General features: G+C 37.8%; 8 protein-coding genes across 9 annotated transcripts in view; 4 read left to right on the forward strand and 4 right to left on the reverse strand.

Annotated features, from left to right (window-relative positions):
• LOC100637902 (paraplegin-like) overlaps nucleotides 1–5,048 on the forward strand; it is a 6,540-nt gene extending 1,492 nt beyond the window's left edge. Inside the window, exons 5-19 of the mRNA XM_019994330.1 lie at nucleotides 1,291–1,371; nucleotides 1,420–1,562; nucleotides 1,646–1,769; nucleotides 1,828–1,886; nucleotides 1,973–2,202; nucleotides 2,357–2,465; nucleotides 2,551–2,615; nucleotides 2,668–2,895; nucleotides 2,948–3,174; nucleotides 3,231–3,314; nucleotides 3,367–3,439; nucleotides 3,486–3,532; nucleotides 3,585–3,698; nucleotides 4,645–4,722; nucleotides 4,803–5,048. Of these exons, the coding sequence (XP_019849889.1) occupies nucleotides 1,291–1,371; nucleotides 1,420–1,562; nucleotides 1,646–1,769; nucleotides 1,828–1,886; nucleotides 1,973–2,202; nucleotides 2,357–2,465; nucleotides 2,551–2,615; nucleotides 2,668–2,895; nucleotides 2,948–3,174; nucleotides 3,231–3,314; nucleotides 3,367–3,439; nucleotides 3,486–3,532; nucleotides 3,585–3,698; nucleotides 4,645–4,722; nucleotides 4,803–4,922 (1,782 nt within the window). The 3' untranslated portion in view covers nucleotides 4,923–5,048. The remainder of the gene's footprint in view (nucleotides 1–1,290; nucleotides 1,372–1,419; nucleotides 1,563–1,645; nucleotides 1,770–1,827; nucleotides 1,887–1,972; nucleotides 2,203–2,356; nucleotides 2,466–2,550; nucleotides 2,616–2,667; nucleotides 2,896–2,947; nucleotides 3,175–3,230; nucleotides 3,315–3,366; nucleotides 3,440–3,485; nucleotides 3,533–3,584; nucleotides 3,699–4,644; nucleotides 4,723–4,802) is intronic.
• Nucleotides 5,049–5,216: 168 nt separating this feature from the next.
• Nucleotides 5,217–6,105, reverse strand: LOC109580831 (uncharacterized). Its single transcript, XM_019994386.1, has 5 exons — nucleotides 5,967–6,105; nucleotides 5,874–5,912; nucleotides 5,700–5,822; nucleotides 5,453–5,649; nucleotides 5,217–5,370 (listed from the first exon to the last, which is right to left on the reverse strand). Exons 1-5 carry the CDS (start codon nucleotides 6,052–6,054, stop codon nucleotides 5,287–5,289), a joined length of 531 nt encoding a protein of 176 aa, XP_019849945.1. The 5' UTR covers nucleotides 6,055–6,105; the 3' UTR covers nucleotides 5,217–5,286.
• Nucleotides 6,106–6,135: 30 nt separating this feature from the next.
• LOC100636310 (uncharacterized) lies at nucleotides 6,136–7,414 on the forward strand. Its single transcript, XM_003382489.3, has 5 exons — nucleotides 6,136–6,239; nucleotides 6,288–6,324; nucleotides 6,380–6,544; nucleotides 6,595–6,893; nucleotides 6,941–7,414. The coding sequence occupies exons 1-5, from the start codon at nucleotides 6,196–6,198 to the stop codon at nucleotides 7,302–7,304; spliced, it is 909 nt and encodes a 302-aa protein (XP_003382537.1). The 5' UTR covers nucleotides 6,136–6,195; the 3' UTR covers nucleotides 7,305–7,414.
• A 128-nt stretch (nucleotides 7,415–7,542) lies between these two features.
• LOC100636183 (peflin-like) lies at nucleotides 7,543–9,559 on the reverse strand. Its single transcript, XM_003382488.3, has 8 exons — nucleotides 9,462–9,559; nucleotides 9,141–9,410; nucleotides 9,006–9,095; nucleotides 8,824–8,951; nucleotides 8,514–8,588; nucleotides 8,288–8,362; nucleotides 8,071–8,239; nucleotides 7,543–7,773 (listed from the first exon to the last, which is right to left on the reverse strand). Exons 1-8 carry the CDS (start codon nucleotides 9,486–9,488, stop codon nucleotides 7,738–7,740), a joined length of 870 nt encoding a protein of 289 aa, XP_003382536.1. The 5' UTR covers nucleotides 9,489–9,559; the 3' UTR covers nucleotides 7,543–7,737.
• Nucleotides 9,560–9,947: 388 nt separating this feature from the next.
• LOC100638028 (centrosomal protein of 76 kDa-like) lies at nucleotides 9,948–13,346 on the reverse strand. Of its 2 annotated transcripts, XM_019994344.1 has the most exons (8): nucleotides 13,325–13,346; nucleotides 12,924–13,268; nucleotides 11,968–12,800; nucleotides 11,744–11,910; nucleotides 10,806–11,019; nucleotides 10,639–10,737; nucleotides 10,221–10,438; nucleotides 9,948–10,150 (listed from the first exon to the last, which is right to left on the reverse strand). In XM_019994344.1, the coding sequence occupies exons 2-8, from the start codon at nucleotides 13,240–13,242 to the stop codon at nucleotides 10,012–10,014; spliced, it is 1,989 nt and encodes a 662-aa protein (XP_019849903.1). In that variant the 5' UTR covers nucleotides 13,243–13,268; nucleotides 13,325–13,346; the 3' UTR covers nucleotides 9,948–10,011. The 2 variants fall into 2 exon arrangements, with proteins under 2 accessions (XP_019849903.1, XP_003382466.1); XM_003382418.3 differs by lacking the exon at nucleotides 13,325–13,346 and having other exon boundaries at nucleotides 12,924–13,314.
• Nucleotides 13,326–21,900, forward strand: LOC100638155 (histone-lysine N-methyltransferase 2D-like). The gene is made up of 16 exons (XM_019994324.1): nucleotides 13,326–13,455; nucleotides 13,499–13,580; nucleotides 13,659–14,589; nucleotides 14,753–15,017; nucleotides 15,886–15,996; nucleotides 16,149–16,376; nucleotides 16,647–17,174; nucleotides 17,376–17,439; nucleotides 17,825–17,935; nucleotides 18,945–19,080; nucleotides 19,471–19,636; nucleotides 19,879–19,980; nucleotides 20,684–20,714; nucleotides 21,101–21,244; nucleotides 21,308–21,348; nucleotides 21,422–21,900. The coding sequence occupies exons 1-16, from the start codon at nucleotides 13,339–13,341 to the stop codon at nucleotides 21,605–21,607; spliced, it is 3,243 nt and encodes a 1,080-aa protein (XP_019849883.1). The 5' UTR covers nucleotides 13,326–13,338; the 3' UTR covers nucleotides 21,608–21,900.
• Nucleotides 21,776–22,812, reverse strand: LOC100636436 (coactosin-like protein). The gene is made up of 4 exons (XM_003382490.3): nucleotides 22,621–22,812; nucleotides 22,486–22,568; nucleotides 22,240–22,397; nucleotides 21,776–22,183 (listed from the first exon to the last, which is right to left on the reverse strand). The coding sequence occupies exons 1-4, from the start codon at nucleotides 22,701–22,703 to the stop codon at nucleotides 22,076–22,078; spliced, it is 432 nt and encodes a 143-aa protein (XP_003382538.1). The 5' UTR covers nucleotides 22,704–22,812; the 3' UTR covers nucleotides 21,776–22,075.
• A 59-nt stretch (nucleotides 22,813–22,871) lies between these two features.
• LOC105311973 (glycosylphosphatidylinositol anchor attachment 1 protein-like) lies at nucleotides 22,872–25,716 on the forward strand. Its single transcript, XM_011404240.2, has 13 exons — nucleotides 22,872–23,012; nucleotides 23,051–23,221; nucleotides 23,321–23,565; nucleotides 23,639–23,740; nucleotides 23,789–23,893; nucleotides 23,964–24,058; nucleotides 24,102–24,205; nucleotides 24,304–24,387; nucleotides 24,454–24,607; nucleotides 24,654–24,719; nucleotides 24,769–24,962; nucleotides 25,015–25,176; nucleotides 25,383–25,716. Exons 1-13 carry the CDS (start codon nucleotides 22,933–22,935, stop codon nucleotides 25,666–25,668), a joined length of 1,848 nt encoding a protein of 615 aa, XP_011402542.1. The 5' UTR covers nucleotides 22,872–22,932; the 3' UTR covers nucleotides 25,669–25,716.
• Nucleotides 25,717–25,723: the final 7 nt, after the last annotated feature.

A 25,723-nucleotide genomic window follows, 5' to 3' on the forward strand; every position in this document is an offset into this window, starting at 1 on the left:
GAACGAGACAAAACCCGACAAAAAGTGATTGTTATGAAGACAAGTTGAGTGCAGAGGTTTAAGAACACTGCCCAGCCACCTGTCTGATGGTAATACTTGCCTTTGTACGGCCGGTGTTGAAAACAACGAAGTGCAAAAAGGGTTGCTAGTATATAGTACATCACTAGTGGTCCAACGTGGAGGCTCCAGTAATAGCCTCTCACTAGACTCAGTACTAAAGTGATTGAATTATTAAGCAACTGATCGAGTCCTAGTTTCAATACGTTAGTGTTCACTAGTCCCATTCCTGTCATTAGGATTAACGTCACGATGGAAAGATACGTCCAGAAAGAGCTTTTATTTTGAATTTTATCCATGTAGTAGTAATTAGCGATGCTTATGCTGATGCCAGCTATTGTTGCTATTATGATGCAGAGTAAACCGATAAGTGTTACCCTATAGCGTGTCCCACATTGGTCCCCTATCCAGCCAAGCAGTGGGTAGAAGAGGTATGCGATCAGCATTGTGATGTAGACAACGACGAAGAAAGTTTTTGTGAATTCGAGCGTAAAAGCAAACTGTGTGCTGCTGTACAGAATGAAAGTATTCATGAGAATATTTGTAACGATGACTAGAACTAGACTTTGCCATCTATTGTAGGCCATGGCTCTTTGAGAATCAGAAGTTATATTATCACTTACGAAGAATAATGCCTTTACCTGAATGAGAGTTGATTTCAGATGCTCCACTTTCCCTCCTCTTATAACAGAGGCAGCCAAGAGAGGGAGAAAACAGGTTCTATTCTTTTTGGATATTCCTTCATTACATCACTGACAGTCTCCCTTCAATGATCTTTACCCCTTGCCTTGCCCCCTTTCCTTACAAGGGAAACACCAACCCACTCCAAGACTTGTATATACACATACGTACGAATGAATGGCCTAATATCCGTCTACTTGTTTTCTGTAGTAGCTGTGTTTATCAATCCCAACTGCCTTTTATTATGATAATATTTCCAGTGCATGAAAGCTGTGAACCTGTGTTTTCTGTTGGGACATTTTTGATTAGTTTCAGTTTATCATTTCAACTATTCATGTATGATGATTGTGCTCAGTAGCTGTATAGTTCATCATTGGGACTCACTGATAATTTTTTTTGCTTTGTGTCTAACATTTTGGGACTTAAATTTAAAATTTTGAAGATTCAGTTCGGTATTGAGCTTTCTGTATTACCATATAGCAAGACTGCTTTTTTGCACAATTAGAACAATTATTATTTAAATGCATTATAGAATCTCATTATGTATCGCAGGTACAGAAGTTGGTGGTGACTGCATCTCGCGAGAATGTTTTTATATTTTTGTACCCCGGAGCAGTTATCAATGGTAGAATGGTTAGTGTGGCCAATATCTGTGGATTAGGATGGGTTGGTTGTATATAGGTGAGTCCAGCTAGTCCACAGTTTATGATGAGTATTGCTGGAGTTGAGAGCTTTGAAAATAGAATAAAGATGGCGCAAGACGAGTTGGGCATACCACCCGATGATAGAATAAGCATTCACTATAAGGCACGGATGGAGATTTTGTAAGATATTATCACTCTCTTCCCCTTTCCTTCTCAATTCCTTCACCATCAAATAATGACAATCCATCTCTTTCTACCTACAGGCCTATCTTTGTCAGTAGTCTTACTACCATTGGTATAATTGGATTGGTTTGGTACTTCATGTTTCGGAACACTGGCGGTATGGGTGGTGCTTCTGGCAAAGATGGATCTCCTTTCAATCCTTTTGTTAGTCTCCTTGTGTTGATGCTCTGTGTGTATGTATATTTTAATTAATCCTTTTTAGTCTTACATGACGCGAGCAAAGACAACAGTTGTAACTGACCCGGCGCAAATTGGAACAAAGTACATTTCATTTTTATAAAAAAAACTCTGTTTATATTTTATATTAAATCAGTTTTCCTAAGTTCTCATTGTCATTTCTGATCTAGTTTTAAAGATGTGGCTGGTATGGAAGAGGCAAAAACTGAAGTCATGGAATTTGTCGATTATCTCAAGTTTCCAAAAAAGTTCTCAGAGCTTGGTGCCAGGATACCAAAAGGGGCTCTCCTTCACGGGCCCCCAGGGACAGGAAAGACCCTACTAGCTCGTGCTATTGCAGGGGAAGCCAGTGTTCCATTCATTTCAATAGCAGGACCTGATTTTGTAGAAATGTTCGCTGGTAGGTTAACATGTGCAACACGATCAATAATAGCATTCCTTCTCATTGCTATTGCTCACTCATAGAATGATCCTTTATCACTTTTATGGGTCTTTATATAGTTGTAATTGTTCTACCTAAAATGTACTCATTCATTAATTATTATTTTATGAAGGTGTTGGATCAGCTCGTGTGAGGGATCTGTTTGATCAAGCTAGAAAAAGTGCTCCATGTATATTGTATGTCGATGAGATTGACGCTGTAGGAAGATCAAGACAATCTGGGTACATCATTAATGACAAGAGACACTACTTTAACTTATATACCATGTGTACATTTCTTACACACATTCTCTCTCTCTCTCCTCAGAGCTTCTGTTGAGGGGACGAGCGAGCAGGAGAACACTCTTAACCAGCTCCTTGTTGAAATGGATGGTAAATTGAACTAATGTCTTGGCTTAACCTCTCTAGCCTTTGATATCTACAGGTATCAATCCTTTGGAGGGTGTGGTTGTACTGGCATCCACAAATCGTGTTGATATATTAGATCAAGCGTTATTGAGGCCTGGTAGGTTCGATCGTCAGATTTCTATTGATTTGCCGACGCTTCCCGAGAGGAAGGCAATCTTTGAAGTTTACTTGAAAAAGATTTTACTCGAGAAATCTTTTGAGGAATACTCAGGAAGGCTGGCTGCTCTTACTCCAGGGCATAGTGGTATATAAGATTCATTCTCCTTTGTGTCGTGATTTTAAATATTCTCATGAAGGTGCCGATATAGCTAATGTTGTGAATGAGGCTGCCCTCCATGCAGCGAGAGAACAGGGTTCAAAGGTCACCGAGGATGATTTTGAGTATGCTATAGAGAGAGTTATAGCTGGAATGCAGAAGAAGAACTCCGCTCTTAGCTCAGAGGAAAGGGAAGTGATTGCCTATCACGAGGCTGGCCACACTATTGTTGGTTGGTTATTAGAACACACTGATCCTGTATTGAAGGTATCATTGAGTCAATTATTAATATAGAGCTAAGACTATTCTTTTATATATATCAGGTTTCTATTGTTCCACGTACCAAAGGAATCCTTGGGTTTGCCCAGTACCTTCCAATGGAACAGCGACTCCACACCAAAGAACAAGTAAGAACGAGTGTAATATTTTTTACCTTTATCTCTTGTTCATTTTTGTTAGCTTTTTGATCGAATGACACTCGCTCTTGGTGGGAGGGCAGCTGAGGCTATTACTTTCCGTCGAATAACAACTGGTATTGTATGTACTCCAGCATTGCCATTGTTATGTATGTCTTGTAGGCGCTCAAGATGATTTATTGAAGGTTACTGATATGGCATATAAACAGGTCAATGTTATCAACAGTTTTGTGTTTATATTTACTCTCATAAATGTTACAGATTAGTGAATATGGAATGAGTACAAAGATTGGAAACATTTCTCTGCCAGTGATTCGCCCTTTGGAGCCATCAAAAAGATTCTATAGCAACAAACTAGCAAAAGAGATTGATGATGTTAGTATATTAGGGATGGGATCAAAGTCCCTATACAGTACAGTGTACTTTGTCGAAAATGACTAGGAGAGAATTCTACATTTTAATATTTTTAAAAATACATATAGATGCTTTTATGTTGCATAGCAAGTTTGAGCAAATTCTGATCAAGTTTGGATTTTTTACAAATTTTTAAAGTTGCTCAAAAATTGGGCCAAAGTTCGTGTACTATAGTACAGGGATTTTGGCCAAATTTCGCCAAAAATGACAAGGAGAACATTTTGTGTTTTTATAATTTTTTCTGATGCATATACATGTCCTTATATTGTGTAGCAAGTTTGAGCAGATTCCAATCAAGTTTGGATTTTTTACAAATTTTTAAAGTTGCTCAAAAATTGGGCCAAAGTCCCTGTACTATAGTACAGGGATTTCGGCCAAATTTCACCAAAAATGACAAGGAGAGAATTTTGCGTTTTTATAATTTTTCCTGATTTATATACATGTCCTTATATTGTGTGGCAAGTTTGAGCGGATTCTGATCAAGTTTGAATTTTTTATGAATTTTTAAAGTCGCTCAAAAATCGGGCCAATGTCCCTGTACTATAGTACAGGGACTTTGGTCAAATTTTTGCCAAAATTGTCTAGAAGAGAATTCTTCATTTTTATAATTTTTTCTGATACATTTACATGTACTTATGTTGCATAGCAAGTTTGAGCAAATTCCGATCAAATTTGGATTTTTTTACGAATTTTTAAAGTTGCTCAAGAATTGGGCCAAATTTCACCAAAAATGACCAGGAAAGATTTCTCCATTTTTATACTTTTTTTCTAATACAAATACATGTACTTATGCTGCATAGAAAGTTTGACTTTTTATAAATTTGTATCTCTTTTGGACTAAGTAAATACCAGATATGCCAAAATTTTAATTTTGTACTCCTCATAAAAAGTTTCCTGTTGTATATAGGAAGCAAGAAGTTTGGTTAATTTAGCATACTCAAGAGCTGAAACATTACTGAAAGAAAACCAAGAGTCTCTAAGAAAGGTATGCATCAGTATAATTGGGTTTGATATTATAAAGTCAGTTATGATTCTTTTCCTCTATCTTTATATTATATTTTGCAGCTTGCTAAAGCCTTACTAGAGAAAGAAGTTCTGAACTATAAAGACCTTGTGAAGCTTTTGGGCCCAATGCCTTATCAGAAAGAACACCATCACTACAAAGACCTTAACAATATTTGGTAACTAACTTTGATATAATCTGTCATCTTTTTCATCACTCTATTTCAGTGTTACTTCTAGTGTATATAAATAATATATTTTGTTATCCTATTATGTTTAATTTACTTCCCTACATATTTAATATCATAATTATGGTAATAGTCTGTATAATTAGATCGTTTAGGCTTGAATGATTAGTACATTTTCACAAAGGATATTAATGCGTGTAATTTGTTTATATTTTTGAACTGATTTGAAAAATTTTAATCACTATAAACAAACGATGTAACCATATAGGATGGCTCTATTGTCTAAAGCTTTTGTGACACAAAAAGTTAAACAACCAAATGACAGAACTACAATCTTTTAAAAGTCAGGATTGTTTTTTTTACATTAATGTCATGTCAAATGTGCTGCAGGTTGTTTCTTTTCCAAATTCATTTTTCGCCTTTAGTTTAACAATGAACACTCCCTAGAGAAATGAAAGAATAGTACTAACACTAACAATGGCAACTGCTGTTTAGCATTATTGTTGAGATGTGAACTGTAAGTACTTTTTCAATTAGGGGTGGAAGCGTAGGCGTTTCATAAAAGATTTTGTAGTGTCCTGGTTTTATAGGACACTGTAGTTTTTGAAGGTCTAAAAAGAGATCACATAAGTTCAATGTAAAATCTAGATACACTATGTTCATGTTGTGAACCATTTTTGAAATTGACAACTCGATGACACTTCCAAAATTAACTGTTTCACCTGCAGTGTATGGAAAAGCATTATGTGTGATGCATGGCATTTATTTTTACTTAGAGTGAAGTCAATTGTAGCATTAAATTGAAGTTGTTCTGAAACCACTTTTGAACTTATGATTACATAGTTCATAGCTAGTATTCCACAACTATTGTTGCCACTTGACAGAAATGTGCTACCTAAAGTTATAATGCAATAAAGATTATGGAAAGTATATCAATATTACTCACAGCAAGTGAAGTTTGAATAAACTTTGCCATAACTTTGATCTATTATTGTGAAGAAGTAATTTCTAATTATGATAAATATTATTATAACAAAACCTTTTGAAAGTTTGCCATCATAGCCACAGCAACTCCAAACAATCACCAACAAAAAAATGAGCAGAGAGCAACTTCTTGTTAAAGACATGATTTTTCCTTCAGTAAACAAAGGTGATTCTTCAGAAAGGATACTACATTATAATACTATTATTAATCTACATGCGTGGGTGTACAAACGCCAGCCACGCCCAAAAGTAAACAATCTCTCACCTTAGACGTGAAAGGAGTCATGCCCAAAAAGAAGAAATCTGGAGGAAAGAAGTCTAAAGGAGGGTAAGAAACTACAGAAGCAGGCATTGAATTATTTATTTATCATTACAGTAAGAAAGGCAAGAAATACTCTTTGCCAGCTGATGCGGTAAGGCCATTTGATCCGCCAATAATGATCTCAACTGTGTACTTTTCATCTACAGTATCGACCTCCTCCATTGACACCAGAAGAGTCGCTCCACGAGTGTTTGAGAAGGACAAGATGGTGGCTTGAAGAGGAGGAAGCAAGCATTAAGTCTTACCTCACTAAATGGGGGCAAGAAAGCATGAGCACTGAAGACTTTCAAGTTGCCATGAGATACCTGCAGGTAACAGTATAAACTGCAATATCAAGTCTATCATATTCTGGTTGTTGCAGATACCAGTTTCAAGCCAGCAGTTTCAGTTGCTCATAAAGTATTTGGATCCATTGAGAACTGGCTCATTACACATCAAACTACTAACAAACATCATGAAGAAGACAGACCAAGAACTCCTTAACATTGCATACACCACAACTCTCATTGATCCTCCAGTAGCTGAGGTGACTCAAACAGATAAGAAAGGCAAAAAGAAAGATGATGGAGAGAAAGAGCCTTCAAAAAAGAGTAAGAAAGGAGACCCTTGTCTAAGATGTGGTATAGCATTAATGGAGCCTCCACTGGAATATGAACCAAAGTAAAAGAGTATTCAATTATTCCATAATAATAATGTACTTACTGTAGGTTTGTACAAGTGCAGCTAACTCTTGCAACATTTAGAGACTTTAGTCGCCACCCTGCTCACTTTGCTGTAACTGTCACGACAGGCACAACAATACATGGTCTAATTGACACTATCAGCAGTCACCTTCATAAGTCTGTCACAATGATAGCCATATTTAGTAAGCACTCGTGCTCCAAAGAATCATATCTCAATCCATCATGGACACTATCTGATTGTGGCTTAGAAGGAAGCAATTTTGAGTATGAGCCTAACCGCTATCAATTATACTATGATTACATTCCAGAGTTTCACTGCCCCATTTTAATGGCTGATAACGCAATGAGAAATGTCTCGCCAATTCTTAAAAAGAAACTTCATTCATAATGCATACTGTCACTACTATGCACACCGTTATGAACAAACCAGAGTTCATGCTTCATAACTATTATTATTAATAAAAACATGAAATAATTATTAATTTTTCATTAGATCTAGGTTCAGAAATCAGCAGTCAAGCTTTCTATAATAGCATAACAGCATTAAGAAATTATGCTGAAATTGGAAGCAATTTCGGCATCTTCATGAGCAATAATCTGACAACCAATACCCTTTATACAAATTAACTGTGAATGTGTAAAATGTGAAAGAATATAATAACGAATACATAACTTTATAGTTACATTGTAACCAATAGAAATAACAACAATAATAATGGCAATAAGAATAATAACAATAACAATAGTTACTATTATAATTAATAATTATTTTCTTCTGGTTGGGTTAAGAGGAGAAGAGGGAAAGAATGAAGAAGCAGAAATCAAGATAGTGTATTATCAATTGCCATTTCTAAAAACTGTACAGAAAAATAAAACATAATAATAGCAGGTAGTATGATTATCATCATGCTGGTAGTTATGTATACAAACCAATGTGTTCATTCTGCTACTAAATATGCACATTCCTTAGCCAAAAATGTGCCAGTCATAATAGGAAGTGTAATAGCAACATTAGCCTATGACCTGAACTGTTGAGTCATCTATCAATTCTTTTATGTGTGCACATGTATACCAAACCTTCCTGTCATGGTCATGTGCCATAATGTATGCTTAGCTGCTTACACACACACAATTAATTGCTCATGGTTCCTTACTTGCTCATAGGATATATCTATAACTCCATCTCTGTCAGTGTCTACCCTTTGGAAAGTTTCCGTCAACGAGCGGAGCATAACACAACACTGAATGAAGTCGTCAAACTTCATTGAATTGACATCTTTGCGATCAAAAACCCTTGTACACAATTGACAGAAATCCCTACTCCTGAGAGTGAGAGAGGAAGGTGTTGCAAATTGTTTTGTATTTCCTTACAATCTATAGCCAAAGGCTCCCAGTGCTTCTTGTAGCTCACCAGAGTCAATGTTACCAGACCTGTCCTTGTCAAATCTAGGAGACAGGAAATTTGTCCATTAGAGTAAGGACAAACATTTTTTTAAGGATAAACAGCAGGGATGAATTTGTTTAATTTAGAGTAAGGAGAGGGTGGAGTGGGAAGAGAAAAAAATTAAAGACACAGCAAGAGTTGTGTAATACCAACCTATCAAAGCAGCCCTTCCATTCCTGCACATACTTCCAGAGTGAACCAAACTCGTGCACATCAATAGTTCCATTTCTACTCACACACAAGAGAAATCAGTGACACAACTGACTATAGAGTAACCCCAAATCAACAAACTTAGAAACTCTCTAACAAAACAAAACTCAAAACCAACAAAGAGCTCATCTATACTCAAATTGATACCCATGCATTCAAAAAAATGATGCAGACTGCATACTATTACAGTACTGTACATGCAGTACATTTTTAAAAAATTGACATTCAAATTCTCACACAATCGATCACTTACTTGTCTTTGTCAAACATTCCTATGAGGAGTCTACACGTCTCGTCATTGAAATGAGACCAGTTTGAATTGACTAGCGCCTGTCGTAACTCAACAGCTGATATTTGTCCTGAACCATCAGCATCAACCGTCTAAAAGAATAAACAGAATGAAGAGAGAGAGAGAGAGAGGAATCTATTATGTACCCTGAACCATTCATAGACAGTTGGATCAATACCAGGAGGGGGGCCAGGTGGAGGGCGATACCCAGGAGGGGCTCCTTGTGGAGGATATCCCTATTAATTAAAACTAATTAGGATAATTATTATTGTTGTACATACGGCAGGCCCCGACTGGTAAGGCCCTGATGGACCATATCCACTACCACCTCCGAAACTACCTTGGGGGTTGCCATAGCCACCAGGAGGTGGGTTTCCATAGCTACCAGGGGGAGGGTGCTGGTAACTGGGCCGATAGCCCCCGGGAGGAGGACCATAACCTCCGGATCCTTGAGGGGGACGGTATCCTCCTGGTGGAGCACCATAACCTCCTCCTGGAGCACCATATCCACTAGTAGGAGGAGGACCATAGCCTCTTGGTGGAGTGCCTCCCTATAGAACAAGGATTGGATAATGGGTTTGAGGAGTAAAGAAAACACTCACGTAGCCTGGTGGCTGCTGCCAAGCCATTGTGCTCTAAAATAAAGAAACAACTCTCGCTAAGCAATAAACTTCAAAACAGCAAGCTACACCCACACTTGCCACGCCTATGACCTTATATCCGTACCCCGACCCGTACTTCTTCCGTATACGGGAACCACGTGCTTCCACATGGTATTTCGCTAAAGATTTTATAGTAACTTTTACACTACAGAAAACTAGTCTCGCTAGCCAGACCATTCCCCAGCCTACAGTCATTGGGGTCCACCCCAATGACTGTAGGCTGGGGAATGGTCTGGCTAGCGAGACTAACAGAAAACAGTTTCAGACTCAGTGATGTCTGTTCAGTCAAACTGAGCTTCCTTGCCTGCATAACATCTAGATCTATAATAGTATAGCCTATAAATTAGGCATATACTATCCTTGAAGTTTTTGTTAAGTTCATTGTCCATCGTTAGTATCATTATAATAATAGTTCTTATTATCATTATTATTATCATTCAATAATACTTATTACATATTATTATTATTATTATTATTATTATTATTATTATTAGAGTATTGATTGGTAGGTAACTGCTAGCATTATCCAAACAGCTTGTACATCCTCAGGATAAGGATAGACTTTCACACGGATTGCAAGCCTCACACTGTCCCCACGACAACCAATTATATCACCGCCAACAGGCGATCTAGAAAAATTACTTATAATTAATTTCTGACTATGCAATAGGAAGAAAAAAGAACACTCATTAAACTAACTTGAGGCAAGTGACAAAGATATTGTGAGCATTAAAATGATTGAACTGTATTGGGAACCCTTTAAAGGTATGACCTTCCAAGACATAGCGTCTTATTCCTTCCTGGAACTCTTCCACTCCGACAGACACTCCATCTCTCCTCTCTAACTCGTATGAGGATAGTGCAGGACCAAGGAGATAAGATAGATCAGGATCATATTGTGTAGTGAGTCCACAATCCTATATAGAGTTATATGATAGTACAACCATTACATATGTACATATTAATTTTACATTATTATTAGTGCATGTAGAAGTTATTTTACACTTGATAAAATTGAAAGGATAACAAATGAGTCAGTGAAATACCAACAGAATAGTGGGCCCAACAACAATTTATAAACATCTCTCTATTACATGTATATCTTCTCATAGCTTACTACTCTGTGCTGGGCTACTAATGATTTTAGTGATTCTTCTAGTCTAAGACTCGTGGACTGATGATCAACTGTACTGTCAACTAGTGGAGGAATGTACAACTAAATAATAGAGAGAAATTAAACATACGGTATAAAAGGGAGAGTAGAGAGAAATATCACTAGATTACCTGCTGTACCGTAGCCACATCTTCATTGCTTAATCTTTTCCAATGACTCTTCTTATTGATGTTAAAGTTACAAGTTAATACATTATCAGACGACTGGGCATTGGCATAAAATGTTTTGTGATTAAAGACACACCCAATAGTGCGATAAGGGTGACTTGGCGGAGTCAATACTGTTCCAGCCTGAGTATCTGGATCATAGACTGACTGATGATACCTACATGTACACCAGGCATTATGGCCAAAGACCATGTTTAGGGACTTTGATTGGATTTTTAAGGAACTTTAAAAACTCGTAAAAAATCCAATTTTGATCAGAATCACCTCAAACTTTCTACACAATATAAGAACATGTATATGTATCAGAAAAAATTATAAAAATGGAAAATTCTCTCCTAGTCATTTTTGGCGAAATTTGGTTGAAATCCCTGTACTATAGTACAGGAACTTTGGCCTGATTTTTTAGCAACTTAAAAAACTCGTAAAAAATCCAAACTTGATCGGAATCCGCTCAAACTTGCTACACAATATGACATGTATATGCATCAGGAAAATTACTAAAATGCAAAATTCTCTCCTTGTCATTTTTGGCAAAATTTGGCCGAAATCCCTGTACACAGGGACTTTGGCCTGAGTTTTAGCAACTTTAAAAATTCGTAAAAAATCCAAACTTGATTGGAATCTGCTCAAACTTGCTACACAATATAAGGACATGTATATGCATCAGAAAAAATTATAAAAATGGAGAATTCTCTCCTAGTAGTTTTTGGCGAAACACCCTGTACTATAGTACGGAGTCTTCGACCAGATTTTGAGCAACCAACATGTACAGTAAAATAGCCCACAACCGGCCACAATTGAAAATAATCACAAGGTCGTGACTGACATAATAATATTATAATTGCTATAAAAACAGCTTCTTTTTCTTTATTAGTACATACCTCTGGCCAGTAAGTGATTCCCAGAATATGACTGATCCATTTCCATTGATAGTCATCACCCAAGCATGTGGTAACTGACACTTTGTCTTTGTTCCAATACAGACATAGGCATCGAGTCCATATCCTAACAGCAGACTGCACAACAATACACAATGATCCTCACAAGACTAAAGGTAAAGGTAAAGAGAAGGTTTCCTTGATTCTAGTTTGTAATCAAAACTCACCCCACTCTTAGTTGAAAGGAAACTAGTAATACTCTGCCAAGCACCATCAAACCTAGCACCATCATCTCCGCCAACACCGACAGTCTCTCGGTACTGGAAAAGACTCACAAACCTTGCGGCATGTCTTGGGCTCTCTAACAATCCCTCGTGGACTCTAACAGGAGACACATAATGACACACAAAATGAGTATCCCCTCTCTCGTCTTCGGCGAAAATCTTTACAAGTCTCTGCCCATAGGAAGGTCCTCTTATAGCTATAAACTCTGCCCACCATTGCTTGGCATAGAGTAAGAACAATCTCTTTCTTTCTGTTTCTTTCTGTCGCTCAAGTGAGACTTGAGCCTCTAGGATCTTCTTATCGATGACAAGTTTATCATGGCCGCTCCGCTCATGAGGAAAGAGCTCCCACTGGAGGGTAAGGACACCAGGTGAGACTCGCCCGTCGGCTCTCGGCCCAATCAACTCAAACGACTTATTTATTTTATTATTTGGAGATGCAAGGACCGAGCGCCAGTCAAGAAGGTACGACCCTACCAGTTCCCTGGTCGTTCCTTCTCTGTTGGGGTGTGTCCTTGTTAATATGATGTGTATTAATTCGGGAGATGTGATCCAATCGTCTTTGCCTTCTTTTGGTAGTTCAAGCAGAAACCCTTCCTTAAACTCAGGCTCACATGAGCAAGGGACTGCCGACGATTGAAACCTTTGATGACGGAAATAGACGTGAAGCGTAAAAGTTGACGTGTCTTGAGAAAGGAGCTCTGTCACGGAGGTCAGGTGATCAACAAAAGCACGTCCTTGCAAAACTTGGAAATAAATACACTGAACGTGTTTACCTGCAATAAAGTAAAAAGTATTATAGTTAAGTGCTTAGTCGTGCTATGAAACATTTTAAATCAAACATCTATAATTTTAACCATGCACAATATGTCAAAAATAAATTATTAAACTCCACCCACTTGATTTGGCTTCATAAGAGGATGTTTCCCCCTTAGATGTGGGCCCACTCCGCCCACCCAAATCGCCACCTAATTTAAGACCAGCCATTACGTCTTCCACTAGTCCTCTTTCTTCTAACAGTCGAAGGAGGTTATTGCTCTCTTTTCCTCCCTCTTCCCCATGATTCTTCCTTCTCTTTTTTTCTTGTACTTGTAGCTCTTCCACACACTCTTTAATCTTTTTCTGCATCACTTCTGATGTTACACGAGACCTTATCAGTTCCCTCAGCTCCCCATTCCTTTCTGTAATGCTTCTTACGTCTCCAGGTGGCTCTTCCATTCATACATACAGTGTTTCTATACTTTCTAAAATATTAAATAATAATTAATGAAAATTAAATAAAAATAAAAACAAAACAAACCGCCTGCAATTATAATGGGCGTGTTTTATTTTGACCACGCCCACGCTCGTTATTACCACACCTACAATATCTCTCGCTCAAAAAATGGCTGCAGGTTTGTACATGTTGTAGCCTTACTAGTGTCGCTCACGGTGAGTTCCTTATTGTTATTAAAGGACTAAAAGGTTATAATAGGCTGGTATAATAATGGGGAGCTCCAAAAAGCACAAGAGTAAAAAACACAAGAGCTCTGGCGGGAGCAGCTTCGAGGAAAGAGGTGAGTCTATCATGAACCTTCAGATTTTGGCGGGAATTTCACTCTTGACCCCTCCCATTTCTTTCTCCCTCCATCTAGATATCAACAGAGTCACAATGTACCTACGTGTCCCTCAAGGGGACGAAGAATATGAATACGAAGATGAGGAGGAGGAGGACGAAGGTGAGAGCGAAGAGGGTCTTCTTGTCCAGCTTCCTTTGGAAGACATTGCCAGAGCCAGAATGGGCATGACCGAGTCTCGATCGCATCACAAAAAGAGCAAAAAATCAAAGAAGAAACACCATCGACACGCGCCCTCTGTCCCAACTCCTGCAATTCCATTCACTGATGATCTTTTAAGAGCAACAGGATTGGACGATATCAGTGATGAAGAATTTGAGGAATCGCTTGTGCAAGGTGCTGGTCACGACTCGGGAAAATTTTCTTCATATGACAAGGCACCGAATCCCGGGAAAAAATTCCCCCATGCTAAACTAGAGTCGCCTTCTCAGAGCTTAAAGGTTGAGATTGATCTTAATCGACTGTCGCTGGGGAAACGGATGTTGCCTGGGAAACCGTTACCAGGGAAACGACAGTCTTTGTCCTCTTCGGAACAAGAGCTAGCTAAACCGCCTGATTTGACTTCACTGTCGTATCATGCCACGCCCTCTCTGCTCAAACAGACTCCGCCCGGTTACGAATCACGTCCTCTCTCTTCGTCTTCTGAAAAGAAAAAAAAGAAAAAGAAAGGAAAGCATAAACATAGCCGACATCTTGAAGCCCCACCCCCTCTCGTGAAAAAGGAGGAGCCAATGGAGGATGACTGGATGGGGTCTGCTTCTCCTCTTGGACTTTCTTTTGACGATAGCTTCTCGTCTTCTAAATCATTTAATGAGATTAGTTCCACCTCAAGACCCAATGAATTAGCCACACAATCAGTTCTTGCTCCACCAGCACCTGCTCCACCAGCACCTGCTCCACCAGTACCTGCTCCATCATTAGCAGCAGCAGTGGAGAACCAACCTTCAAAGTATGTTTGACCCTCTTGTTACATGACTACAGCATGTCTGTAACCTAATTTAGGAATGTTCATCAAAAATATTGTGCACTATGTCTGTATGTGCTATCTTCTTTTCTTTCTGTCTTTCACACTACATGCCTTCTCTCTCTTCATTTTTCCTCTTTTTCTCTAGTAAAGCTCCTCCTGTTTCACCCCCAGTCTCTTCCACTCCCTCTTCTCACATTATTGGTACACGACTACCTCCCAACGCTCTCAAGTATTTCCTGAGACACTTGCACAATCAGTTGTGTCGCAATGACCCCGAGGGGGTTTTTGGTGAGCCGGTGACCGACGAGATAGCCCCTGGATACTCTGCCATTATCAAGCAACCAATGGATCTACAAACTATGATGAATAAAGTTGAATTGAATGAGTATCCATCAGTTAATGAGTTTAAGGTAATGAACAGATGTGTAATCAAGTAGAAAGCAGGGTTGCCCACAAAACATGCTAAATGATGCTCCATGAGCTGACAACATGTACATGTATATACAGTATGCATACATGTAGTTCTTAGCTTTTGGGGTAACTTTAAAAATTCGTAAAAAAATCCAAATTTGATCGGAATCAGCTCAAACTTGCTACGCCACATAAGAACATGCATATGTATCAGAAAAAATTATAAAAATCGAAAATTCTTTACTGGTCATTTTTGGTGAAATTTGGCCAAAATCCCTGTACTATAGTACAGGGACTTTGGCCCGATTTTTGAGCAACTTTAAAAATTCGTAAAAAATCCAAATTTGATCGGAATCAGCTCAAACTTGCTACGCCACATAAGAACATGCATATGTATCAGAAAAAATTATAAAAATCGAAAATTCTTTACTGGTCATTTTTGGTGAAATTTGGCCAAAATCCCTGTACTATAGTACAGGGACTTTGGCCCGATTTTTGAGCAACTTTAAAAATTCGTAAAAAATCCAAATTTGATCGGAATCAGCTCAAACTTGCTACGCCACATAAGAACATGCATATGTATCAGAAAAAATTATAAAAATCGAAAATTCTTTACTGGTCATTTTTGGTGAAATTTGGCCAAAATCCCTGTACTATAGTACAGGGACTTTGGCCCGATTTTTGAGCAACTTTAAAATTTGTAAAAAAAATCCAATTTTTATCAGAATCAACTCAAATTTGCTGCACAACATAAGAGTATGTATATGTATCAGGGAAAAATATAAAAAGGAGAATTCTCTCTTAGCTATTTTTGATGAAATATTCTTTATTACCATTACTAAATCTACTATTTGCTTGTTGTAATAGGAGGATTTCATTATAATGTGTAGCAATGCTATGACCTATAACTCACCTGAGACAGTTTATTACCAAACTGCTAAGCGACTACTCAATCTTGGACTGAAAATGATACAAAAGGTTAGAAAATAATAAAAATTACTCTATGTACATCTATACATGTACATACATATCCTTTGGCCATTTTCCTATTAATCATAATGATGTTCTTGGCAATTGCGTTTATTTATTGTTTAAACAAGTGATGAAAAGTTTATAATTATTATTCTTAGGAGCTATCAATTCGTCCTGATATCCAGCACGGTCTCGTACCACTCACCCAGCCCCTTCCTCTCTCTACCTCGTCCTCCCCTGTTGATTACTCAAGTCCTTTTCTCTGCAGGATCAATCTCTCCATGCTACCTCCTCCTCCTCTATCATCAGTAGGAGCAGGGCCTCCTGGCAGTAATCCAGCTTTGTCTGATGAGAATAATACCGGTATTATTGATGTGTCTGGTGAGGTAAGAATAGCTCTTGATTGATGCAAGTGTGTGTGTGTGTTCATTCATGGGGTGTGTGTTTGTTTTATGACTCTATCATATGTACACGTACATGTATAATTATTTCTGTTTTATATTAATGTATGAGTTGGTGTGTAGCTATAAACTTTCAATGTTTATGAATTGTACATGTAGGGCTAACTCTCTCTCTCTCTCTCTCTCTCTCTCTCTCTCTCTTGAAATTCTAAATCCCTTTATGTCTCTTTCTCTCTCTCCCTCCTTCTCTCTCAGATTATAGAACCCACAGTTGATCAGTCTTACTTAACTCGTGTTCAAGTTGGTTTTGATACTGAACTCTCACCCCCTCCTCCTCCTCCTCCTCCTCCTCCTCCTCGTCCCATAGCCCCAGTACCAATAGCACCATCACAAATCCCACCAATCACATCAAAAAGAATGAAGCAAGGCCCAGTAACAAGAACATCTCACACAGGATCACATAAATCACATCTCACACCAAACTCTTCATCACATGTAGCACAAGTATCATCATCATCATCATCATCATCATCATCACAGTTCGTCTCATTACAAACTCCATCATCTTTATACTCAGCTCCTCTTCACTTACCAACCGACTCTCTTAAGACACTAGGTAGCAGCAGCCCTGCTGTAGGAGAATTAGAGACACCAATGATACAGGAAGGAGTGGGGCAGAAAGGCAATGGTGGGCCTAATTTAGAAGAAGAGGATATTCTCTCTCAAGTTGATGAAGCTACGAAGAATTTGAGAAAGAGACATGGTACCTCCTCACCTGCTGAGGTAATGCTCCATTCCTTTATCATCTACTGTTGTTGTGTTGTACACACACACATGGCCTGTATTGTATAGTCATATTGTATTGTACATGTTCATTGTACGCATGCACATCCTTTTTAGACTAAATGTACTACTTTGTGGGATGTTTTGTTTCCTATTGTAATTATTATTAGAATTGTTTATTTGTCATTGCATCCCTTGTAGTTGAGTTTTCTTAATCAAGAGGAAGATGGAGAGGCTTACCTTCACATACTCAACCCTCATACAGGTTAGCTTTAACATATCCCTTGCCTTTGGATGTCTCTATCTATTCCCTCTTTGTCTTCCTTCCTACTCTCCCTCCCCTCTTTCCCTCTCTCCCCCTCTTTCTCTCTCTCTCCCCCTCTTTCCCTCTCTCCCCCTCTTTCCCTCTCTCCCCCTCTTTCCCTCTCTCCCCCTCTTTCTTTCTCTCTCCCCCCTTTCCCTCTCTCCCCCTCTTTCCCTCTCTCCCCCTCTTTCCCTCTCTCCCCCTCTTTCCCTCTCTCCCCCTCTTTCCCTCTCTCCCCCTCTTTCCCTCTCTCCCCCTCTTTCCCTCTCTCCCCCTCTTTCCCTCTCTCCCCCCTCTCTCTCTCTCTCCCCCCCTCTCTCTCTATCTCTTTCTTTCTCTTTTTTAGCAAAAAGTTGTCTTCCTGTTGATCTCACTTCGCTCTCTGAGAAGATCAAAGCTGGCCACAGTGCCTCTACTGTGCTGACCAGTGAGCTACCAGTCTTTAAAGCAACACCTGGTGAGTATTATTAGTTAACACTGTATGTATTATTAGTAGTTATTAATTGGTGATTATTAAAGCATAGTTATTAATAATAATAATAATATTTGTACAAATTATCGGGTGCTTCTTAATATTTGTTTTTTTTATAAAAGTAATTACTCTTGAATGCAATGAATGTGGGAGTGGACACGTGCTTATCCTACACGTGTAGCTAGTGTATTCTAGTGATACTGGTTCACAGAGCCTGTTTTTGTGTCACAGTTTATTTATTGACGTATATTCAATTACTGGTGTAGCCCTTTGTGTCTTGTCTTGCATTCTTTTCCCTTTTATCTTTAAATTGTAATTTGATATTAGCGAACACACAGTCATTCGTCCTGCCAAAACAATAATTAATAAATGATATTTAGTAATTAGGACACCTTTAGCACTTACCCTCATACACACACACTCTCTCTATTTTTACTGTTACATACATGTACATGTACATGTACATGTACTACCCTATCACTGTGCTGTCTCTTTGAGGATGTTGTTGTGCCAAGTGTTTATTCAGTGCTTTAATGCTAAAACTACTTTTATTCAATGCTAGCTAGTACATGTACATGTGTCAATGGTCATGGACTAGATCATAGGATTCCCCCTAATACAGTATTACTGGTGAATGAACTATAGACCAACCACACAACCTCCTGTAGTATTTAGTTGGTGTGCCATTATTGTTATCAAATTTTATTTGGTGCAGAGTGCATTAGCTTTTTCATTGTGTTTGTCCGTATCTTCTCATGGTATCTCAGGAATTGTGTTCCTTTGGCTGCACACAACTGTTAGCTGTATGATAGCAATTTGGAGATACAGATGTACTGTACATGTACAAATGTATCAGATATGTAGCTTAACATTCTCTTTTATCCTCCCTCTTCATTCATCCTCTAATACACACACTCTGTCATCTTTCTATGCCTCTTCTTTGTCTCTCTCTCTCTCTCTCTCTCTCTCTCTCTCTCTCTCTCTCTCTTTTCAGTCAGTTATTTGATGTATGGTCCTTTTGGCTCATTTGCTCCTACATATGACACAGCTTTTGCCACGCTAAGCAAAAATGACTCTTCCCTTCTTCTCTCAACATACGGCAGTGAATTGGGAGTCAGTTATGCCAACAGGTTAGCAATTACATGTACCTAATGTGTACATGTATATACATTTACGTTTGTTTGTATGCGTACATGTACACGTACTCTCTCTTCATGCTAATTGATTCTTATCATTCCATTGGGCACAACTAGTTGTCTTTTGCTGCTTAATGCATCTAGTTTTGGGTTTCAATTTTGAAAATTGTCCTTACATAATGTAGACAGTAGACATTGTCCCTATAGTAAGGTAACTGATACTGTTAATGAAATTGAGCCATAGTCCATCATGGTTCATTGCTGTTAAGATGTGTAGAAATGTGATCATTTGTGTGTGTGAGTTGTGGTCATGAACTAATGCTACAATGTACATGTATATCATATTTTATTACTTTTTATTATCATTATATCCTTGACTCACAGTCTACAGCAGTTTGTGAAAGGCTGTGGGAGTTTTGCTCTAGAGATGGGCAACGCCATTTTGAATAGTCTGACAAGCGGGAGACACGGAAGAATGCAGGAGACTATATCAAGACAGAAAGACGAGACAGATAAAGAGACAAACAAGCCACCAACATCAACTACAGGGGTATGTTCTTACACATATACAATGCATTCATTGTATAAGAATAGCCCAAAAGTAGGAGAGAGAGAGAGGGAGAGAAGGAAGAGTGGGGGTTTAAATTACTGCTACTGAGGACTGAGAGAAATCTGATACGACATCAAGTAGATATATTTATCATGTACAATGTAGAATGTGATCCTCTACTTTTATAATAGCATTATTATTATTATTATTATTATTATTATTATTACTTATATTAATGTCAGAGTGAAGATACAAATAACGTGATTGATAAAGATAAACAGAAGAGTAACGATGGAGTTGATACTGCACAAGAAGATACTGAACCAATGGAAACTGAACAAGAGGTACAATGTATATACATGTACATGTACGTGTACATGTACATGTACGTGTCCTTTCTACTGTTTATGTGTGGCCTGTCCTCTCTCAGTCTCATCTCTCTAATTAATGTCATTACTAAACAGGATTATAGTTGATATTAAAATGGTCGTTCTGTCTCCATACGTGCAAACTTGCTATTAGTACTCCTTCTCATTGATAGCCGAACACTTCTTTTATTGGTCAAAGTGTTTGTGTATCTTAATTGTGGCTGAACTAGGAAAGAATGTTTACCATGCTGTTAGCATTACCTGTATGTGTGTATGTGTAGTATGAAGCCCAAAGTACATACTGCATATAATATACTACAATTAAGTCACGTATGGTATGTACATGTACATGTACATGCATATTATATGTGTACATCTTTAATCTTATATATTATAGTGTGTATAAAACACTCATTATACTCATTATAGTCTATTAGAGTACCCCTCTCTCTCTCTCTCCCTCTCTGTCTCTCTATATAATTCAATTGGACTACTAATGCTTTGATTGCTTGTCTCATCAGGAAGTGCATCTTTTACCATATAAGGCATTTTATGTGAATACAATAACTGTGGCATGGCCTATGGGGCACACTATTATTGATATGTTGTAGGTGTGCGTCCATGTACATGTACATATACATGTATATGTGGTGTGTGTATTTCCCTCTCTTTATATTAGGAGTCTCCAGGGATTCCTGAGGACCAGTCAGGTATGTCTACTGTTTACACATTTCTCTTGTAAACTAGCACAATATGTGTGTGTGTGTGTGTGTGTGTCTGTTCCTCCTCCTTTCTATGCTATTCTATCTCTCTCCTAGTACTTATTTCTATTTTTAATCTGCTACTTGTCATTCTTGTATCCTTTCTCAGCTTCTCTCTCTCTCTCTCTCTCTTTGTCTCTCTTCCTTTTGATATCACACCTTCCTTCATCCTAAGCCAGATGTTGTGTCCTTATACAGTCTGACATTAGTATGAGTATTGTACTGTGATCATTACTATGTTCCAGATGGTGTTTCAATACTTATATCATATTATATTACACACACACACTTACACATACAATACACACACACACACACACACACACACAATACAGATGTACAGGATACTATTGACAAAACAAGCAAGTTAATTGTTAATCTCGATGACATTCAGAGAGAGCGTCTTTCGAAACCGCCTTCACTTGACAGCAAAGGACATTACGTGTTACCTCCACCTTCTGAACAAGAAATTAAAACAGGTTTGTCTTGTATATATACATGTATGTGTGATCGTGACCCATTCCTTTCTCTCTTCCCTCCAGCCTCTAGTATCACATCACAGTTAGTGTCAGTGGCTTCAAAGGTGAGAAACTATAAGTACTAATTGGTCCTATTGTCACGTGATTCACACGCTCTCTCTTTCTTCTCTAAAACAGGTCCCTCCATCCCAACTTGTTTCAGTATCTAGTCTACGTAATGCAATGGGCACAGAGAGACAGGATTCATCACAACCTATGAGTAACAACACATCTCGATCAGATGGAGTAGGAGTGGCTTCCTGTTCGATTGCTGGAGGGCCATTACAGGGCCAAGAGCAACAGGCTCATTCTAAGACTAATTAACACATTCTTCACACTACTCATTCTCATGTTGATTGCCACAGCCCACTGGGATTACCTTATTTGGTAAAATCAGAAGAGCAGTGGTTTACACACATGCACTGCACACACACACACACACACACACAGTTGGTATATTATTATATTCATGAAAATGAATACATACTTGTGTTTAGGGGAATGTTGTAAAAAATATCAAGAATGGATTGAATCACTAAGTAATAATTATTATTATTCTAATAATTTATAAATTTAAACAAAATTCCACTAAAGTGTGAGAAAAGGTGGAAAAGAAAGCTAATAATTTGTTTCTAAGTTATAATTAGTATAATAATTATTAGTACACACACGCACAAATAATTCTTAGCTCCAAATGAAAAAGTTCAATAAAATAATAATTATTAATAGTAGTAGTAGGATGACGACAGAGAGAGGGATACTAGCTGCATTGTGGACGATGCCTTGTCAGAATTACTTCCCTGTGCCATAAGCAGCACCGCTGGCCTTCTCCAATATATTCTTCACAGTATCGTATTGTATTTCTTTCTTTTCATCAGCCAATATCTCTTTACCAAAGTTCTAAAAAGTGAATACATGCATAAAATGACAGTGAAATAAACTTTATTAGAGCTTACTGGCCAGAGCTCTTTAACAAAAGCTTTGTCTGTTGAGACTGCTGCTTTCTTTAGTGCACCAACAGCAGGGCCAATCCAAGTGATAAAAGCAAACTTTGCCCTACGACTCATCTCATCCCCAGTCTCAAACCTCACGTAACAGTAAGCTCTATCATCATCTATTGGAGTAGAGAGATTATATGTATACATACATGGTTGTCTCTTTGATAGAAAGACCCTGAACCCCCAGTCATGTATAATGCTTACCTCCTAATAATTCAAGAAGATCACTGTACTCAGCACCTGTTCCACCTTCGACCAATGATTTACCCTCGTACTTATAACATGCCCTAGAGGAGCAAGGATATCAAAACGACCACGAAATTGTATTATATATAGTACCAGTTTGTTTCGTTGCCGTCATTTCTGACTTCTTCGTATGCTGCCTGCATATCTTCCTTTGCTACCTCTCTGAAGAGAGCCATCTTTTGTACGCGATTCGAGAAAGAGAGAGGGTCACAGAGAAGTGAGAGAGAGATGGATCGAGCAAACGGAGGAGGTAAACCCACAAGTGTGGTTTTTAGGTAGACTGCAGTAATTGGCTGATTCGTCTGCGCATGCGCAGATCTGCAGATTAGATCTATAATTGTTCTAAAAATTGATTAATTAATTTAATAATAATTTTTAACACTTTTAGTCTTTTACTTTACAGAAATGAAATTGGCTTCTTACACAGAGTCTGATCAAGCCAGAAAACTAACTGAATTATTGATAAAAAGAGGAAGACAAATAAAGTGAGAGCATAAAACTTATTCATTATTGTGTAATGCAGTTTTGTGTTATTTTCATTTGGACTCCTGGCCTATTTGATCCTCCTAAGGCCAGAGTACGTGAGATATCGTTTCTTTGATGAGAATGCACTCCTCACCGGTCTTGTTAAGAGAGAATATGTGAATTCTGGCCATCTTTCGAAACTCACCAAACAATACAGGAATATTCCGTGGTTAGAAATTGTAGTCGTACGTACCATTTTTGGGGTGCTATTATGATCACCATTATATTAATACATTTTAAAATTTCTCATACTTTTAATTATTCACAGGCCCAATTCCCATGATTGGATGGAATCAGAACTGAAGGGGTCTGGGTTTGAGGTTTACCACCAATATTATAGTGTACAGGACCCTACAGGGGGGCCTTCTATCAATGGCTCCAACTTGTATGGCATTCTGAGGGCTGGTCGCTCATCCTCAACCGAATCACTAGTTTTGCTAGCTCCTGATAATATAAGAAATGATTATAATTATGGGATCGTCGTACTACTTGGATTGGCCAAGTATCTATCAAGTAATGAGTATTTGAGTTTTTCCTTTCTAATTATACATTAATACCTTCTCTTATTTGCCCATTCCAATAATAGCTCGCAATTATTGGGCTAAGGATATTATTATATTAATCACTGGTAACGATACACTTGGTGCTCAAGCCTGGCTGGACTCATACCTCGGATTCCATACTCCTGGTATAACATTTGGATTACATTGTGTTCCTATTTTACTTATTGTTTGAGGTATTTGGAGGGAGCCATTGAGTGGCAGAGCAGGTGCTATTCAAGCAGTTGTTAATATTGAGGTTGCTTTAAGTGAAGGGATCAGCTTTGTAAATGTAATACCTGGTAAGAATTATGAACGTTATTTTATAAAAGTATTTTCAACATTTTAACAATTGTTTTTCTAATTTGTCAGAGGGCGTTAATGCTATTCTTCCTAATCTTGACCTTGTTTTTGTTGCTTCAAGACTATGTGAGCTTGAAGGTATTAATGCTGGTTTCCATAGAAAGGTACAGACTATTGCTTATAAAAATTATGGTCTCTTTCCTATAGCCGGATTTTTCTGATCAGCATAGCAGCTCTTTACTGACTGCAGTTGCTGTATTGAGTCACCAAGCAACAGGACTACCCTTTAACAATCATGCCCTTTTTCTTAAGTAATAATAATGGCACCAAAATAATATGACACTGTTTGCTCTTTTCCTATTCCCATAATTTTCTCTTCTCTCCTCTTTTTTCTTCAATATATTTATAGACACAGGATAGATTCGTTGACTCTTCAAATACTCCCAGAAAACAACTACTTTCCAAGTGGTAGAGGCTTGCTCTCAGTTGCAAGGTGCTATAAGAAACACGATTAACTTTTGAAAATAGTTCTATAAGTTTATATTTCTTATACATGTAGGTCATTAGAAGGAATACTGAGGAGTTTGAATAATCTACTTGAGCGACTTCATCATTCAGAGTTCTTTTATTTCATGTCCTCGCCTATAACTTTTTTATCCATTGGACAATACTCGCCTTTCTTTGGCCTTCTTGTAGCCCCTTTAATATTAGAGGTTAAACATTAAAATAAAATGATACAAGTGTTTAACTTATTTTTAGAGTATAAGGCAATGGGTGTTGAGAAATGCTGAAAACGTAGAAGCTAGTCGAGTTTGTAAAGAGCTAGTAAGCACTTTTTCAAAAAGTTTTTATTTTATTTTTATGTTAATTTTAGGGTATTCCGCCTCTTCTTAACATTCCGTTGAAACACTTTCTCTCTTTGCTGTTTGCCTCACTGTTGAGTGGCTCTTTGCTCTATTACTTTCCTTCTTTTCTTCTCTTTTTATCCATCAAGCTCTCGTTGCTTAATTTGACCATCTCATTGCTTTCCTTGATCATTGTCATGACTCTTTCAGCTGTTATCATCAGGTAAACTTTACCTATGTACAAGTGCCTGTACTTTTAAAGCTATTGTTTATAGGCCAACATTTACTGAACTGGAGCATCATGTTACATGTAGTCTCATTTTATTTGTCACTGCCATTGGACTTTATGGACTCTCTCTCATGCATTTTGCTCTGTCTCTCTATCTCACTCTCCTCTTCTCCCTTCCTCTTTCATTGTCAACCTCGCACTCGACTGTGTAAGTATCACAACTAGGAGAGAATTCTCAATTTTTATAAAATTTTCTGATACATAATACATGATTCTTCTATGTTGTGTAGCAAGTTTGAGCTAATTCCAATCAATTTTTATAAATTTTAAGTTGACCAAAAATGGGGCCAAAGTCCCCTTACAAAGTAATAATTATGATTCAAATTGTCACGTTCTCTTTTTTCACATTTTTAGGTCCAAGCTTCTTTTATTGCTCTGTTCTCCACCTCTCTTAGTGTTATATTCTTGTCTGTTTCATTTGTATCTATTCTCTTCAACATCACAACCTATTGAAGATGCACTCACTATGGCAATGGAAGGTCTTACTTTAGCTTACAGATCCCATTTTATTTCGGGGGCATGGTTGTATCCCATGGTAACATTTTTTGTCTTTCCTTCATGGTGGATGTGTTGGATTGTCGCAACCGGTAAAATAAAGAAAGCAGCAGATCCTGTAAAGAAAAAACAGCACAGTGACTAAAAAATTGAATTTATTTAAAATCAATGATCAAGCAATAAGAAGAAAAAATAAAAAT

The sequence above is a fragment of the Amphimedon queenslandica genome, unplaced genomic scaffold, assembly GCF_000090795.2.
Source record: "Amphimedon queenslandica unplaced genomic scaffold, v1.1 AMPQUscaffold_13521, whole genome shotgun sequence".
Lineage (NCBI taxonomy): Eukaryota > Metazoa > Porifera > Demospongiae > Haplosclerida > Niphatidae > Amphimedon > Amphimedon queenslandica.